The sequence below is a fragment of the Engystomops pustulosus genome, chromosome 7, assembly GCF_040894005.1.
Source record: "Engystomops pustulosus chromosome 7, aEngPut4.maternal, whole genome shotgun sequence".
Taxonomy (NCBI): Eukaryota; Metazoa; Chordata; class Amphibia; order Anura; family Leptodactylidae; genus Engystomops; species Engystomops pustulosus.
Genome location: NC_092417.1, coordinates 50,045,961 through 50,065,597, shown reverse-complemented (window position 1 = coordinate 50,065,597; position 19,637 = coordinate 50,045,961). Strand labels below are relative to the sequence as shown.

The following is a 19,637-nucleotide window of genomic DNA, read 5'->3' as shown; positions in this document are numbered from 1 at the left end:
TATATATTATCATATGCTTTGGGACGCATGGAGTGAACTACGGGACTAACCGGAACCAGGGACATCTTGGAAGGACTCTCCCTCGAAATCTATACTCCTAAACGGGATAAAACAATTTTAAGTCATGGACTCTGTGGATAAATGTATTTTCTGGACATTTTGCTCACCAAGCGGGGGAAGGGTGGGGGGAGGGGGAGGTTGGGGGTTTTATGACTTCATGTTTATGCTGTTAAATGTATTTTTTTTTTTTTTTTTTTAAAAAGAAAAATGGAAAACTATGTTGTTGGTTTTTCAATAAAAATTTATTTGATCAAAAAAATACAAGGCTCCCTGAGGCGCTTGGATGGCATAGCATAGCATAACTTTTATAACTCTAGATTTCCACGATTACGGGATATAGAGTTATAATTAAAGAAGTCCTGAGGAACGATGAAGATTTCAGGAGATACAGTCTTATTTCTTATTTACACACACTGTAAAAGTATTTTCTGCAAAGTTTGTTAAAAAAAATGCTTGATTACTGGGAGATAGAGCACAGCAGTTCATCTGCATAGGTTGCTATACCTGGTACTACTGTTCATTATATGGAACTGGGAATTTCTATGGTACCTGACACGGTCACCAGAAAGAAGTTACTATAGAATGCTGTATCTGTGTAAACAATTAAGGGATATGATGACCACTGTATTGTGCTATTTCATCAGGATCCAAAAAATCAAGCTCCACTAATGAACTATTGATGGGTCGTGCAAAGTTGCCAATAAATAATGCTATTTAAAAGTGACCAAATCTGTCCTGTTTTGTGACATTTCTTTTTAATCTATACTCATTTACCTGGATCACTTGAGATCTCTCCTCCTTATCCTTTTCAGTAAGATATACAAGGTTGACAACATCGGCTGATAACTTGATGCGTGACTGCAGTTTATCTAGGTCACTCTTGAAGGATTCAACTTCATTTTGGATGAACTAGAAATACAGATAATACGATAGGAACTGTTCCAAGTGCCTTAGTGAATAGAAATGCTTGATAATACATCCCATCTAATGCTTTGCTAAGAATGTATGTTTATTTCAGTAGGACTTAAGTCAATACGTAAAAAGCAGATATCTCAACCTAAATTTGATGCACATAGCCGTCCGAGCCAAAGATTCCTATGATACAATTTGAATGATTATACAGCTATTATACTGTTGTAACAATGTACATGAATTGTTGTTGTTACCAGCTCAAAGAGCTGCAATGGCCAACAAAATATAAATTCTAAACTACTGTATTGATTGTATCTATCCCAAAACTAGATAACCGTCAAGGTTTGCACAGAACCATTATCCAAAATTCTTTGCAGTATGATTGAGATGTTCACATTTCCAGTTATACCAGCTGGTAGTAGGAGTTTCTGCTTATTCTTTAATATCTATCACAGTCAGATCTGTTTTGTGCTTTTAGGAAAACAACAAAAAAATAAAATCCTAATACCGTCAGCTCCGCGGCCTTTGAAGACACTCTTCTCTCCAAGAGTGCTATTCTATGTGAAGTGTTCTGTCTCTCCGATTGAATGACATCCATAGCCGCAGGATTTTGTTGCAACACCTTGTCTGCCAATTCTGAAACCCGCAGGTTGTGTGCCCGGAGTCCTTGCACATTTTTTTCCAGTATCTGCAGAAAACAAACACAACACAACACAACAATAGTTAACAAATAATAGTAATACTATATTATATCTAGAATTAATGAATTTGCGAGCAATGTGATTCCAAAAATAGAGTACGGTAAATATGGCTACACTAAGGTACAGGGACTGGGTTATCTTTGAAAGCTCCATGTGAAATTGACCTACAAATGTGAATCAAAGGAATTACTAATATAACAACATACCAATCGACCTGTTTCATACCCTGACATTATGGTTTGTGTTGGACATTAGAAGAAAATGGTTTCCCCTAAGGCCCCTTTACAAAGGCTATGGATGAATTTTTGATACACTAAAACTTTACTGAATTTTTAAAAAGATTTCTTCTGGAAATTGTCCTGTAAACACATATTTGATGATCTAAAAAGATTCTATCACGTTTCCTTCATTTACTACATTTTTTTTTAAATAAACCTTAATGCAAACCCAAATCATAATGCTAATGCTATAAAAAATAAAATGAGCAAAAAGAGAAAGGACCATTTTATTAATTATATGTCAATTTCCAGGACAATTGGAACAACATGGGTTTGGGCGAAGCAAATCAGAAATAATTTGTACCAAATCTACAATTCGCTGAATTATAACAAGGGTAAACTGAAGCTGTAAAATACAGATGATATGATGATTTCTTGGTTTGACCTCTGATCTAGTACCCTGACCACTGACATCATGATATTCTATTAAGCAAGGAGACTACAGCTACTTACTGTAATCATGTTTTCATTAGCTGGATGTAGTTGTTTAAGAAATCGGAGCTGGCCATCCAAGTGTCCAGGGTCCCAAGTGTCCAGTCCATGAGTTACTAGATACATGGACTGAATATGCCACATGTGATGGGGCTCTTATGTAAACTATTATGGTTTCCAGGAAAACTATTGCTGGTTTTAAGGATAACTGCTTGAATTAGAGGAAGAACTACATGGTACATAAACAAATCAGCTGACTACCCTGGGCCCCAGTCAGTGATTGATTCACTGTCCACAAAGCGGATTGTCAAATAAGGGACATCCTCTATGATACCAATGTCCTATAGTGCATGAGTATAAGACTTCATTAAACAAACCCTTCAATAGATAGAATGAAATGTAACACCGAATCTCTAACTAAAAATTCAAACTAAATTTTAAGTTGCTCATGACTGAGAAATTTGGTGACAGGCCTAGTATGTCCTATTATGACAGACAGATATATTAACAAACGTTTTTGATTTGTTGAAGATTATTGAACATATTTCCCACAAATGCTATAAAAATGTGTTTGCCGTTTGAGGTTTTTGGATGAAGGAAAAATAACAATAAAATGATAGCATTCAAAGCTGGTATCTGGTGACCCAGCGTATACACAAAATCTACCCACATACTTCCCCTAAATGTTTTAGAGGTTGTTCTGTGTAAGGCTCAGTCCTGCATATCTGGTGGGATTGCACTAAGGTTAAGAGACTTTGGATTAGGGTCCATCAATTTATCTTTTCCTTGGCTGCACATAATTCACGCAAGGTACCAGAACAAGCTTTGTAACATATTTTCTTTTTTCAGGCTCTCGAGCATATCAAGTGGCTTATTAAGTATATTTTTTGGCGGCTAAAATCATGATAGCCCACCATTGGAAATCACTGCAAATTAGATTCCTTCAAAGCTAAATTGTCTTGGATAATGGGTAATGATAACTTGTCTGCTATCCTTAATGATAAGATGACTCTAATCAATGCCACCTGGGATCCCTGCATTCAGTTTTCTAACAGGCCTTGATCTGAGTGGAATAGGTTGCAGCGTCCTTTGCTATGTCCCTTTGTACTGTGGTATTTACCTGCTTCCCTCCGTCCCTTTCCTTTTTCTCCTCTTTTTCCCCCTATGTAAGTCCTGATCTTGCTGAATAGCTCAGGAGTGTTGTATGCCTAGGGCAGATCGAGACTGCAACTCTGAGACACTGTATGCATCAAACCTGAAAATTTGTTCCTTCTCATTGCTGGGATTTTTATTTCTTTCCTTTATATTCGATTCATTAGAGAGTTAGACTCATTAGCTATGATGACCCTTATGTATAAGTCATATGGATTTGTCATCTGTTTTGCATATGTGATATTGTATTGGCTACTCACTTATTATTGTATGGAATCTTATTGGCTAATAAAAATCTTTTGAAGTTAAAAATGATAGCATTCATAATCCTGAAGAAGAGCATATTGCAATATATACCATATATACTTGACTATAAGTTGTGCTAAAAAGTACCCACTCGGCTTATACTTGGATATATAAAATAAATAAACTGACTACTCACCATTCTGACGGGCCGGGCAGCTCCTCCTCTATCTACATGTGCAGCTGCTGACATCACAATTGTGCACCAGCCGGGCCATGCACACAGAGATGCCGCGGACCTGGAGCCGGCGCCAGTGCACATGAAGATAGAAGTGGAGCTACCCGGGGCTTCGAAATGGTGAGTACTGCATTTATTCTATTATGTGCTGGTCATACTGGGGTCTGGCAGGCTATATACTATACAGGGCTGGCTGTCAGGCTATATACTATACAGGGCTGGCTGTCAGGCTATATACTATACAGGGCTGGCTGTCAGGCTATATACTAAAGGCGGCTGGCTGTCAGGCTATATACTACAGGGGGCTAGCTATATACTACAGGGGGCTACCTATATACTACAGGGGGGTGGCTGGCTATATATTACAGGGGGCTGGCTGGCTATATACTACTGAGGGCAGGCTCTATACTACAGGGGACTAACTATATACCACTGGGGGCTGGCTGGCTATATACTACTGAGGGCAGGCTCTATACTACAGGGGACTAACTATATACCACTGGGGGCTGGCTATATACTACTGGGGGCTTGTTGGCAATATACTGGGGAGGCTGTGACCAATGCATTTCACATCCTTTTTTTGGAATATAGATGGTGAAGATTGGTCATTTGACATGATTCATACACTGTTATAGGCCACACGTGTAAGTGAGCATATGTGTTTCATGTCATTAGTTCTGCAGCAGTTTGTGCAACTGGTGTGAATTGGAATATAGACCATTAGTGCTTTCCTCTCCCCATTTCCCACCCTAGGCTTATACTTGAGTCAATAGGTTTTCCCAGTTTTCGGTGGTAAAATTAGGTACCTTGGCTTATACTTCGATCAGCTTATACTCAAGTGTATACGGTAACAACCTTTATCATCCAATGGAATGACAGTTAATAATATATGTATGTAATGTGAATAAAACTACACATTCTTCACACATTCACATTCTAATTAATTCGGGTCAGTAATTATGAATGAATCCAAGGCATCAGCTCCAGTAGAATAAGGAGTCTCTCCTATAAAGTTAGATTCATTTTCATTATGGATATCTGAAGTTGTGTGACATCTGGGTATTACAGCTGTGAGTTAATTTTAGAACCCAGAGACGATGGGCACAAAAAACCCACGACACAGATTAGAAATGATGATTGAGGCTTTCAGGGAAACGAATGTCTGAGACTGAGCTGACCTGGTCTAGATCTGCCAGCTGCCGAGGCTTAGATGAGATTGTAAACAAGAGACCAGTCTGCAGCCGGTAAGCAGCAGGCCTATCAGTGGGAATGGATGTCAGGAATTATTCCTTTACTGTAGCAGATATTTACTGTAATGTTAACAAATTCTGAAACGTTGAAATAAAACCCTAAATAATTTACATATAATCAAGTGGAATTATGATACCTCCACTAAAAAAAATCCCCTTCTGCATATGCTGGTAAAACAGTAAGAATTCCGGCATAATGAGACTGCAGATGGCAACTAGTATGGCTGAAAATATAAAACAAAAACAAAAAAAAAATAGCAGACTATAATTTTTTGTGTAGGAGTCATAGGGGACCATGTGTAGACAGCAGCTCTTTATTCTATTGTGATGACTGAAAAAATAGTTGGAATATGTTTTGTCATGGATCAGAGGAGGGAAAGCAAGCAATGAGCAGAGCACAGTGTAAGATGTCAAGTAAAAAGAGCCTGAGAAGAGATGGCTTCATTGTAGTATAACAATGTATTACACTTTGTATATGAAATGTACCGTATATACTCAAGTATAAGCCGACCCAAGTATAAGCCGTGGCCCCTAATTTTACCACAAAAAACTGGGAAAACCTATTGAGTCGAGTATAAGCCGAGGGTGGGAAATGCATTGGTCACAGCCTCTCCATTATATAGCCTGCCAGAGCAAACCCCATAGTATATAGCCAGCACCAGCCCCCCAGTATATAGCCTGCCAGCCCATATCCCCCAGTATATAGCCAGCAGCGAGGGAAACCGGAAATGTGAGATTTGATATATTTTTTACTCGAGTATAAGCCGAGGTTGGGTTTTCAGCACAATTTTTTGTATACTAGAGTATATATGGTAATTATTATGCTTATAGTGTCCAATAGAGACTAACCATTAGGCTTTGTGGCAATGACTGTAATTTATTAATGATGTACCTTACAATATTGAGTAAACCTGTCACTTGTGTGATCACCGCTCTGCTCACACAATATCAGCTGTTGCATCTTTGTCTTCCACCCTTTCCCATTACATGTATAACACGGGAGAAGCAGTGATATGACAAATAACCCAGGGTCTATTGTAACACTTTTACTACAAGAAAGTAGCCATGTTTTTTCTAATCCTGGACAGCCTCTGTTACCATTTTAGCTTAAGTAATGATTCATGTGACCACACTACAGTTTTCCCTTTATCTCCAGTCCAGTGATGATAGCGTTTAGTATACTATAGCCAAGTTTCTTTCTTTGTGGGCAAGTGTCTTAGTTTTTCTTGTGACCAACTCCTTCCAAGGCACATTACTTCCGATACAATATCTGCTTGAAGACATACCTATTTTGCTTGGATTTGGTTTCCAAGCATGAATTGTATTCCTTCTGCAACTACTTGGAATAATTCCTTCTTCATTTTGAACTGGCTTCTAATCATTAAGTTCCAAATGGAGCAAAAAAAAAAAACCTGGCAAAGCCTAAGAATTTTAGGTATTATTTCCTCAAGAAATGTCTATGCATTTGGCTGCTAATCCATCTCATGTACCCCGGTCACTGCACCACAGCAAAATCCTTCTACCATATTGTAATGTTCATCTGATCTGACCCATGTATAAGCACTATAAAATATGTTCTTAGACTTGGTTGGGGTTCTTAGGATAACCAAACTATGTATTTGCAGTCTAACTTATACTTACTTTTAGATCCTGGATCCTTTGTTCTAAGGTGTCCTTTACTCTGTCTTCAGAAAGTTTAGCACATACGAGCAGTTCACACTTATCTTCAACCTGCTCAATATGTGGTGCCAGCTCCAAACATGATCCAGTGTAGTCCTGCCACACTTGTAGTGATGACCTAGCTCCAGGTAGATGTTCAGAGAGTTTCTCCCCTGCAGAGGTCCACCTATTTTTGTAAAAATGGCACAATAAAGCCAAAACTCATCTATAGGGTAAAAATAGCTACTTGCATGTGTCAAAAACCTTAGACAACTTCTAACCCAACTTTTGTTGAACAGCTCCTTCACATTCAGTCCTATTTATGCATAATTGTCTAAATTGAGCATGCAGTTGGCTTACCTTCAGTGAAGGTATGCTAAAATGCTTTGTGAATATGCTAATTTATCATTACGGTAATGAATTTCAAACAATATCATAGTATATGAAGTATATTCTAAGTCTGTATGTGATATAATTCTGTTTTGTCCTTATAGAGCCTCTGAGGCATGTGAACTGAGCCCAATTTCAGAAACTACTGACCTTTCATGTATGTCTCTACACTCCTGCTCCAGGATATCCATAGCTGACCGACTACAGAGAGGTTTCAAGCTGCTCAAAGAAACTCGGAGTCTGCTCCATTTTCCTTCATTTTGTTCAACTTCTTCTTGAACAGCCTAGAGGACAGTGAAAACTTTAATAGGTGCAGGTAGGTACATCACATCCAACAAGAGGTTTGACTAGTGATCTGATTGCAAGGTGCGGAGTTTAAAGGGGTTTTCCCACAAATAAAAGTAAGGGATAGGGCCCAGCTTGCTGATCAGTGCTGAGACCCCCACAAATCATGAAAGTGATGGGGTCCATTGGACCCCTCATCGCTCCGTCAGATTAATGGATGTAGCGCTCGGAAATTTCCATCAGCTCCATAGAGATTAATGGAGCAGAACGGTAATGCGCGGCCGTCTGCTCCATTAATCTGACACAGTGATGAGGGCTCCGACAGAGGTACGTGGGACCCCATCGGACCCCTCATTTTTGTGATCTGTGGGGGGTCCCAGCACTGAATCCCCCACTGATCAGCCAGTTAGGCCCTATCCCGTGGATTAAGTCTAACTTTTTTTTCGTGGGAAAAACCCCTTTAACATTATAGACTAGGACTACAATACAAATACAAGACTCTCCTATTGTCACTGCAGGGCCATTGTAACCTTCCAGTGTGTATGAAGATCACCAGACCTAAAATAATCTCCCATAGAGACCAGCTCCAGACTTTTGCTGCTGATGGCCAGGGAATTTCTGTAAAGTAACAAATTTTTTTTTAAAAAAAAGTATATATTTCTCTTTCTGTTTTTATAGTGAAATATATAGTCGGTGAAGTCTCCTCCATTACCACCCATTGCCTCAGCTTTGCAGATATTGGGGCACATTTACTAAGGGTCCGCAGGCTACATTTCCGATTTGCACCGCATTTAACAGGGTTTTTGGCGCACGTGATCGGATTTTGGCGCAATCACGGCGACTTTCATGCGACACAAATCAGGGGCGTGGCCGTCAGACAACCCGACTGATTCGGACTAAGCGTGGGAATTAAAATTCAAATTGTGTCGCAAGACATGCACTCACATACACCGGGAAGAAGAAGGTGAACTCCGGCGGACCTCAGCGGGGAAGCGACACATGCAGGATATCGGGCACACGATCTTGGTGACAGTCCGGATCAGGGAACGCGACAGGGCCGGGTAAGTAAATGTGCCCCATTATGTGCATTTTAGGATTGTTTATCCACAATGCTGTAGCTCATGTGGATACAGACCTGCAACCTTCTTAACCGCTGATTCAGAGAGTTCATTGATGAAGAGGGAGCTGCACTTTGGTGAAGAATATATTGCAATTTGATAGTCATCCTCTCCATCTGTCCATAGTTTTCATTATAGTCTTTCCAATGTTCTAGCACCGAGGTGGTGGATGCCTCCAACTCTCCAACCTGAAAGTCAGACAAAAAAAATGGCATCTGTGTAAGAAGTAGCTAGCCCTTGTGAAGAACCTCCCATCTATATGACAAATACAGACCTGTTTAGCAAATTGGTCCCTCTTTTTGAATAGGACTTCTGCTGTTAATCCACCCTCGCTGGAGCCACTTTCTCCTCCTACTGCTGCTTTATCCATGTCCAGTTCTTCAATCACAGAGGATTTGTCTTTCAGCTGTTCTTCCATCATCTACAATGCAGCAAATAACACTTTTCTTACAATTCTATATTACTAAAACCATGATCCCGTTTTGTAACAAACGACATCAGGAAATTTGGCTTGCAAACTTTTCCCAGACAAGTTTTCTAACTGCAAAGGTCATCACCGAGTTGAGAAAGGTGGAGAAATTGGTTTGGAGATTTTTTTATCTGTGTGGATGTGAATAATATGGTAATACTAAAGATCAAGCTAATTTCAGAGTCATTAGAAACCCCATATAAAATGTCCATGTAACATGTAAGAATGAAGAATAGATTGTACTCCAGCAAAATGAAGAGACCTGTGTAAGGGGCTTAGCTGCACTTTTCCAATATCCTTTTAAACAGGTACAGAATGGATATTTTTACTGCAAGGGTTTTAAAAACTGTTTGCAGACAATAACATTTCACTGACATTTATTTCCAAAACAACCAGTGTTTTGCTGAAGGAACAAAATATCCCTCCTCAGCCACTTTACACAATTGCTGCCTTGTTTGTTCTGTACTGAAAGCAGAATATTCTTCTACTTCAACCTGTGGTCTAAGAATCCCTTTTATAAGGTTAGGACCTGAAACACTCTGTTTTTGAGACTTCCCACAGCTGGAAAATGACAAACGCTCCTTATAGAGGGTTTTCAAAAGTATTCCAAACTATTTATAACCTATCCCAGGATAGGCCTTTAATTGTCGTTCTTTGAGGGTGCAACACCCCACACCACCGCCGATCACCTGTCTTACATCCTGGTCTGTAATCAGAAAGCTCAGTCTATATTGTGTGTATTGGTTGTATAGCAAAATATGCAAAGTTTTCCGGGATGGGATAACGAAAACATGCCTCTTTTATCTACCTTGTAAGGCAGCTCCCTTTACATCAAGAATTACCTACAAGAGGCTTTATGACATGATGCGGGATTAAAACCAAACCATTATATCTATTCCAGAAGGAATAGGTTTTAATCCTGCATCATGTCATAAGGCCTCTTGTAGGTCATGCTTGATGTCAAGGGAGCTGCCTTACAAGGTAGCTAGAAGAGGTGTGGTTTCCTTATCCCATCCTGGAAAACTTATTTTCACAGAATCCCCCTAGTGGAGCATCCATGGCTATAAGTCTCCACACGTCTACACGGTGGCCTTAATTGGCAGTCTCTGTAGGTAACTCTTACTTCCCGACCCTAGTCACAAGCCTCTCACCCAGCCAAACCAGTTCCCTAAATTGTACTGAGAAGACCCAATCAGGCGGAAACAGCGCTGTCTACAGTTGGGAGTCTGTTCCTTCTGGAATAGATATACTGGTTTGGTTTTAACCCTGCAGTACGTCATAAGGCCTCCTGTAGGTCATGCTTGATGTCAAGGGAGCTGCTTTACAAGGTGGCCAAAGAGCTGTGGTTTTCCTTATCCCATTTATTTTCCCAGAATCCCCTAGTGGAGTATCCATGGCTATAAGACTCCACACACCTACATGGTGGCCTGCAGTCTCTGTAAGGAGAACATTAATTTCCTGACCTTGGTTGTATGGCCACATTGCATTCCCTTCAATAATCTAAACATTACAGATGGGGCTGTGTTATTCTGGTTCAGGCTGTGATGTAAAACAGCTGATTGGTGTAGGTGTAGAGCAGTATAGAATTTACATGTATATTCTTTTATTATATACTATTCATTACATTTCCACATGTAATGTATAGATTCACCTAAGCTAGACGTTTACATGTATAAGGGAATAGCACAAATTTCAGTAGTAGTATTACTGTATGTGCTTAGTATTATAGTGTTTACCCAATATTAATCCTGCTGTATGTATCCGAGTCAAAAACAGCCATCTATAGCAGCAATGCATATACTATGGAAAGGTTTGGGCATGTATAAATGCAAGAGGTTGATTCTTCTTTCTATAAAAAGAACTCCCACCAGGGAAGATTTTGGATGCTCTGATAACAGAACAGGATTATAACATAGGTGGTTTGGGCCTACTAGGGGGGCCCATGGCTACCCAACCTCCCACTTCTTATACTGAGAAGGACATTCAACCATGAAATCCTCCTACATCTCTTCCTGCTCTCAATATACATATGCCATTTGAAGGTCCTTCAGAGGTCCTGAAAATGCAAACTGAAAGCAGGCAGAAGGGATGCATCCTCCATTCCCCAAGAAGTTTGATTCTAGTAACATATGTGGAAAGTGACTTGTAAGGGCTATAATATTCATACAGCCCAGGGTCCATGGCAGTTTTAATCCGCAGTTGTCTGATATACATCAGATCCAATGGTGTAGCTATAGGGGCCGCAGCAGAAGTACTTGTGACTGGGCCTCAAAGTCACACTAAAGCATCCTGCAGCATTAAAACCCAAAGTGTCTTTATGCATACACAGCCTGACCATGGTGTACAGTGAATACACTGTCCATCCAACCTCTCTTACTCCATAGAGGACAAGCGGCATTCTCCAATTGGAGCAGGAGGAATGTATGGGGTGCCACATGCCACGGTATTTAGGATTAACTCCTGCAGCATCATTTCAGAGTCCAAGAAGAAACTGTTTTGGGAGCATAAGGGGCCACTATTATCTTCAACGCAAAAAGACAGTGCTATAGTTAAAGACTGAATAATAAAATCCCAGCTATAAACAGGATGTGTCACTTTACACAGAACAAAATGGAAAAACACCACCTAGGGAGTTGTGAAAGGATTGGGGAGAGCAGCATCAGGCACTTGTGATTTTGTTAGAAAAACTCTTGATAGGTTTGAGCTGTTGTCAGCACTTACCATGCACTCTGCCAATGCATTCTCAGCAGCAGTTATACTTGATGGCTTATGCAATTTTTTCAGTCTCTGCTGTTGGGCATCAAACCAATTGCTAAGTGTCTGACTCCTACATTCTTGGTCTGATATGCTCTCAAGAGCCTGCTCCAAGTCTTGGATCTGAAAAGAGAAAAGTGCAATAGTCCTTACCATGTGTTTTATGCGGAAGCATAAATCCTAGTAAATACAATGGCTATTTGAACAACACTAAGGTCCTATCTATTGTACCTAAGAAGACAGACTGTGGAAGTAGAAAACCAATACAGCTCATGTAATGATGGGGTTGTCTAGTTACAAAAATACTCTGTCCTACCCTATGTGGAATTCTGAATTCAGCATCTTTATCTATTACCAAGATGGGCAACAAACAGCATCTCTCACTCTGGAGGACACAATGGATGTCTGGTCATTACCCAAAGAGCCTGATGATTTCAAAAGGAACAGTGCAATTCTTTATATTGGCAGAGGTGGCGCTGCAGGTGAATTGAACACATGCTGCTTTGTTACCGCACATTTGAGGTTTCAAGTATAAACATGTTTCCCAAGGATCATTCTAACTATGAGAGATTGTTCAAGGAAAACCATGCGCTTATATTTACAGCTTAATTTTAATGAATCTTCATTATCTCTTAATCCACAGCTGTACTCAGATATTCCGCACCTATAGCTCAGTAGAGTAGATTTACTGAGAAAAGCCCACTAGAATTCTGGCACAAAAAATAAATGTCATCTCAGTTACTGTGCAGCCCTTGGAAATGGACCCATATGTTGGTCCAATCCCACAAACTGCACACAGTGCATTGGTCGAGAGTCCTAACATCATATGGTGCTGCACATCAGCTTCCAGAGACGGAGTTTTTGTTAAAAAATAGATTCTAAATATACTCCATAGCAACACTCTGTTGTCTGTATAGCATAAAATATAGAGGCTGATGACAGGTGCTATTATGGCAGATAAGAAGGTTCTGTGACTTCCTGGTAGTATGAACATGTATGTTATGTGATTATCCTGTCAGGAGCTATGAGCATTACTAGGATTACAATTACCCCTTCTTTATTTTTGCTAGATACGGCTGACATACAGGGATACATAAACAATACTGCTCTAACAGCAAGGAAAGGAAAGTGTAGCCACTGCACAGGGGTGTAACTACAATGGTAGTCGCCATTGCAGCTGCTATGGGGCCTGCAGTGTCATGGGGCCCTGGCATCAAACCTGACACACTAGAGAATGGAGAATATGGACCATTATACATATTATGCAGCACAACAGTGCACATCTTCCACAGTATACAGCATGCATCGGCTGCTCAGATAAAAAATGTCAGGGGAGAAGGAAGGGGAAGCAGGACAACAGGTATCCCTCATATCTAGTTCCTGCTGTTTACTTCTTCCACATGGTCAGCAGCTACTGGAACGGATCTGTGTAAGTGTATACGTGTATATATCAGTGCATAAATGATTGCACATAAGTGTATAAATGTGTGCATGTATGTAAGAGTGTAGAAACACATGGGTATATAAATACGTATATTTGGGGGGCCTTAATCAGAAGTCTACTGTGAGGCCCTGCCTTTCCTAGCCCCTACCACCGCACATACCTTTGTGTTGATATTTCCCTGCATTTGGTTCCACTGAAGATTCATGGTGCCCAGGCGTTCTGCAAGCTCTGCCCGCTCGTAGCGTTTGCTTTCAACATCGCCCACACTCAGCTGGAGTAATGACTGGTTGACGAAATCAACAATCCACTGATTATGCCCCATTTCCCTTCGCAAAGCCTATGAAGTGAACAATAATGGAAAACACTCAAATTAAATTGGTTTTTATCTAATCCACAAAAATACACATGGGCATTAAGCACCCCCTCGTGACAGCAGGTAAATGCTATGGAGGTGTAAGGGATACCCCCGCCATGTGCCACATATCAGTCATGTAAGTTCTTCTTAAAAATTACTATTTAAGGCTATATTCACACACTGCCATATGGGGGACGTATATACGTCTGGCATATATGGCCTATATATGTCCCCCATAGACGGCAATGGGCGCTCCATAACCTGTGAAAAGATAGGACATGTCGACCGTGCGCCATATTCCTCTATGGAGAGGGGGGAGGGTGAGCGCTCGGCGGGCCACAGCAGTGTGAATGTAGCCTTATTTGAACAATTTGTTCATCCAACAATATAAACTGAAGGAAGATTCTTATAAATATTTTTGTCCCACAAAAAAATGAGGTTGACACCTCATTGATCACCTTACCACCTACCTTATATCTCTGAAGAAGGCCTCTGATGTCAGCTGCGGTGGTTGGGATAGTCTGTATAGCCTGGAGTTCTCTTATCTCATTGTCATCTTTTATCCATTCCATTAATTCTGTGATTGCTTCAAGGGATGGAAGTTTTTCCAAAAGTTGCTACAAAATCCATTTGAAATGTATTTTAGTGATGAGATCTAATAATTTCAGCTATATCTTATCTTTAAAGTAACATTGAAAGTATTTTCAGAAGTACAAAGAAAGTAATTTCGCATAGTAGGAGGATCACCCACATTTACATGCAACTAGACTTATTTGTAAAGAAAGCAGGGAACAAATTAGACCGAATCCTATCTTACAGAAAATAAAAATATCTGCTCAGCCCCTCCTGCTCAATATTGTGCTGTCAGCAGACTGGGCACTATGTACAATTTGTTCAGCTCCATTCTATAACATCCTGCCCGCAGATAGAACACTATAAATAAATCGGTTTACTCCTCCTATTTTACAACAAGCACATTAAGAAAGATGAACCATCTGCCCAGCAACTCCTGCTCTATAATGTACTGCCTGCAACTTTGACACTTTGTACAATATGTTCATCTCCTCCCGCTCTATAACATGCTGCCTGCAAATACATATGTACATTCTGTTCTTCGTGCACTACTCCATGCGACTTGTACAATAAGCATATGGTGACATATTTACATTAAAATAAGAATTACTCCTTACTTGTTGTAGCTTATCTTGAGTAGCAGGCAATGATCCTATAAGATCTGCCCAACTTTCTTCAAGCTTTGTCAAGCTCAGTTTTAGAACTGCAGTATCCGATTCCTTCAGTCGGAGTAGCTGGTTACCAGTGTTCACTACCGAGGTCTTTAAAGAAGATTTCTGGTTGATATCATTTGTAAATTCCTATAAATGTAATAAATAAAATGTATTGATCACACCAGAACATTGCAAACAGCATAGTCTCTTTTTTTTTTTTTTTTTTTTAGAAATTCCTTGTGTAAAACTATAGCTTTTCCTGTAAATCTTAAAGGACATCTACCACCAGGATGAATGATTGTAAACCAAGCACACTGACATACTGGTGAGTACCTCCTCTTGAAGGAACTGCTCTTCTTCAAGCTTCTTGTTTTTAATGAAAAAAAAGGCTTTAAAAATTATACAAATGAGCCTGAGGGGCTCCAGGCTTCATTAACACCTATAGCTAATTTGCATAGGTTTGAAAGGCTTTTTTCATAAAGAGGGGGCACACATCAGTATGCCAGTGTGCTTGGCTTACAATCCTTCATCCTAGTGATAGATGTCCTTTAAAAGCTAAATACTCTCATGTCTAAACACCCATATTTTGATGACCTTAGCAGAGGATGATGACAATGTTGAATTTGTGGAAGCAGCATCTGCCTACCTGCCTCTAGGATGATATAAGTACTGGTATTTGGATTTGTGTGTCATTGTCCAATAGGGATGAAGACCCTATTACTAACTATTTCATGAAAATGTTCACAGCAGTATGGGATTACTACACCGATTTTAAAGAAGGCAGTGACTTTTCCTCCATATTGGAGAAATAAAAGCTGCATAATACTTGCCAATGTCCTAAGGTAAAGACAATAAAATTACCACGTATTAAAATGAGTTGCAAATTACAGAAGCCAATCATATTTAAAGGAAATCTACCATCAAAATAAATCATGATAAACCAGGGACACTTGATCTGTGATCCTGGTTCTGGCATTAGGGGGCCTCATTCTCTATTTATTACCTATATTGCATTTCACTTTATATTGATAGGGGTTCACCATGCTATGACTGTGTGCTTACCCTTGTTTTGCATTTAGCACTTTGTATAATTTTTCAGGATGGAGAATCCTTTTGCATACAGCACTTTGTAACTTACCAGTTGGGACAGTCTTTTACTTGACGTCACTTGTGGTTGTACGTGGACCTTAGTTATTAGGTGGGGTCCACATGTGTATTTTTGATGTGTCTTTTGTACACATAGATGACTCCATCTGATGCTTGTCATCTATGTGTATGTATTGTGCTCAATAACTTGTGTAATAAATCTTTTTTTTCCTGAACCTATACACACACCGGCTTTTGCTTTCTTTCTCTATCATGTATTGTTTATGGTGTGGTGGTTTTACATGATATTTAGTCCCCTAGTGAGATACCTAGCAAATCTCCAATTCTTATCATGATAAACCAGGGACACTTACTCATAGATCCAGGCAAGGTGACTGATGTAATCTTATATTTGTTATCCATGGCGCTGTTGCTTCTAAAATATACTTTTAAACTTATGCTAATGAAATGAAGTGGCTGGTGTTACCTGAGGCCCTCAGTGCAGTCACACTCTACAAGAGCACTTTGCACCCTCCCACTGTGTGAGATTACACAGGGGGTGCGGCAGTGTAACTGCAGGTGAAGCTACAGCACAGGCCCTTCCGGCTAATAAGCATAATTTTAAAAGTTGATTTTATTAGGAAGGAGGCCATGGATAACAAATGTAATGATATCTGAATCTATGAATCAGTAACCCTGGTTTATGATCTCTGATTTGGATGGTAGATTTCCTTTAAGAAGGCTCCCTGAGGCATACCATACATATGAGAATATGTATGGTATGCGTATGTGTATGACAGGTCTGTGTATGACAGAAGTAGGAGAAGTAGGAGAGCCTTAGTCGATCAAACTGTTTGTGACACATATAGGATCATATCAATGTACTAGAATTAATGCATCTAATATAGATCCATTTTTAGTACAAATATTAACTGTTTATGGTCTACTCAACTTCCCAAAACAACCGCTTCCCTATGGCTTCCAAGCCTCTAGAAATGTCCTATGGTGAGACAGTTATCCCATTAACATGTGGTAGTGGTTGGGTTTATTCTTGGAAATCGGTGCTAATCTCTCATACATAAAAATGTAATTATTTGAGCTACTCTTGTATCATTTTTTCAATTTTCTGTCATGTCAAGTGTTTTTGGCGCAGGAACATTTACAATGTAAGAGTTTGGTTTAGGATATGTGGAGGTTTAGTAAATCATGTCAGAAAAGACCCAACAGAAATATCAGTTTGTTGATCTCTGGCATACAATGGAGCTCTAATATTTGTACTGGATGTTCTGAGTGCTGAGTGAGAATAAAGTGTAAACCTTTTACTGGCAACGTCCTGGAAACCACTGGAGTTAACCACTGCATTGCTCGGGTTCAGACAGCATGTGAAGGCTAGACCAGAAAATACATGGAGAAGGATGGACAACCTGTACGTATATACTGTATAAAGTGATTTTATTACATGGTCAGAGGCCATTAAGAATATGCACCATGATCTCATAATGACCAGTGATGTCTGGAGGGTCATCTCAATCAGTAGTGGATTACAATACAGGCGGTATGGACAGTAGCCAGGGTCCATGTCTTCTAGGGGGCTCATTGCCACCCAAACCATCCACCAAATTTTATACTGAGAAGTACATTCACCCATGAAATCCTTGCACATCTGTTCATACTCTCAATAAACATTTACATAAGAATAATTTCAGGAATTTTAAAGGTCCTCCAAAGGTCCTGAAACCGCAGATTGAAAGCAGGCAGAAGGATCCTCTATTCCCCTAGAAGCTGATTCTAGTACCATATGTATGAAGTGATTACAGAATTGTAGGGGCTAGAATATTCATACAGCCCAGGGCCCGTAGCAGTTCTACTCCGACCCTGATGTCAATTATCAGTGTTTTGTACTTTTCCAGATTATAACAACATTCCTCGGACCCATGGGAAGTGATTACAAATAGCAGTACTAGGTTTTCCTCCATTTACATTTATCACTCGCCCATGGGAAAGATAACAAATGTTAGACTAATGCGGCCTGACATCACTAAAGTGACCTGTTCCTCCTCTCATAGATGGATGCAGTAGAAAGAGGTTTCAGACCCACTGCATCATAAATCCATTGGTTGGGCCTGCACCAATCTAAGATTTGTTATGAGTAAACCTAAAACATATTGATAGAGGTGACAACTCCTGAGAATAATTTTGAGTTGTGATGCCTTGTTTGTTGACTTACATAAAATTGACTCAAGTTCTTTTTAATGGTGTTCAGCTTCTGAGAGGCATCCAGAGACTGCATCCTGCTCCCGCTTAGCCTCTGCCGGGCAGATTCCAGCCATGTCGATAATTCAGACAAGTCCTTGTTATAACTGTGGGATGAGATGGAAAAAATAAGTCCTTCTATGGGTACACTATCCCTGTGTGTAAACAAGTACATGAAATAGCCGTGCCTCCTGAAGTATGCTCTCTGAGCCATTAAGAGCTTAGCATAATAATTATCTTGTGGAAATATAAAAGAGGATACGGGTTTGCTGTACTGAATGACTCTTGTTTATAACACAGCCCTAAATTTGCCTGTTTTTGTGTTATTAGAAATTGTTAGCATTTCTGTGTTTACGAATTCCATACCCCATTTACCCAATATATTAGAGTATAAGCCGAGTTTTTCAGCACAAAAAGTGTCATGATAAAACCTAGGCTTATACTTGAATCTATAAAAATAAAAACTCTGTACTCGCCTTTCAAACGCCCCCCCCCCCCACACACATTACCTCTTCTTTCTTCCGGTGCCTTGACCCCGTCTCAGGCTCCCTGCACACTATGATGTAAGCCACTTGATGACACAAGAGGCGACGCCACAGCGCACAGTGAGCTGCAGCACCAGAAGAAAGAAGAGTACCTGTGGGGGGCATCAGAAAGGTGAGTACAGAGTTTATTTCTTTTTTTATTGGCTGGGCATACTCGAGGCAGGGGCTGCTGGATATACACTAGGGAGCAGGGGCTTAAAGGCTATATACCTGGGGGATGGGTCTGCTATAAACATGGGGGCAACGGCTAGCAAACTATATGCTAGGGGGCATTGGCCGGCTGGCTGAATAATGGGGGGCATGGGCTGGCTATATACTAGGGGGTATTGGCTGGCTATATACTGGGGGGCATGGGCGGGCTGGCTATATGCTCGGGGGTATGAACTAGCTAGCTAAAAACTGGGGGGTATGAGCTGGCTATATACTGGGGGATATAGGCTGCTGGCTATATACTGGGGGATATGGGCTGGCTATATAGTGGAGGATATGGGCTGGCTGGCTATATACAGGGGAGTATGGGCTGGCTGGTTATATACTAGGAGGCAAAGGGCTAAATACATTTATACTGGGGAGGCTGTGACCAATGCATTTCTCACCCTAGGCTTATACTCAAGTCAATAGGTTTGCCCAGTTTTTTGTGGCAAAATTAGACTGCAGCTTATACTCGGGTCGGCTTATACTCAAGTATATACAGTTTCTTCTAAAATCAGAGAAATATCATGCATTGAAACAAAAAAGCCACCTCTAACTGAATGTCAAACTGTCTTTCTGTTCTTAGAGGGGGTTC

General features: G+C 40.2%; 1 protein-coding gene across 1 annotated transcript in view; it reads right to left on the bottom strand.

Moving 5' to 3' along the window:
* SYNE2 (spectrin repeat containing nuclear envelope protein 2) overlaps positions 1-19,637 on the bottom strand; it is a 248,849-nt gene that overhangs the window by 46,622 nt on the left and 182,590 nt on the right. The window contains exons 79-89 of the mRNA XM_072116513.1: positions 18,280-18,412; positions 14,931-15,113; positions 14,211-14,357; positions 13,546-13,722; positions 11,909-12,064; positions 8,993-9,139; positions 8,736-8,906; positions 7,466-7,599; positions 6,908-7,112; positions 1,481-1,660; positions 835-969 (exon numbers count right to left, since the gene is read on the bottom strand). Coding sequence (XP_071972614.1) covers positions 835-969; positions 1,481-1,660; positions 6,908-7,112; positions 7,466-7,599; positions 8,736-8,906; positions 8,993-9,139; positions 11,909-12,064; positions 13,546-13,722; positions 14,211-14,357; positions 14,931-15,113; positions 18,280-18,412 — 1,768 coding nt within the window. The remainder of the gene's footprint in view (positions 1-834; positions 970-1,480; positions 1,661-6,907; positions 7,113-7,465; positions 7,600-8,735; positions 8,907-8,992; positions 9,140-11,908; positions 12,065-13,545; positions 13,723-14,210; positions 14,358-14,930; positions 15,114-18,279; positions 18,413-19,637) is intronic.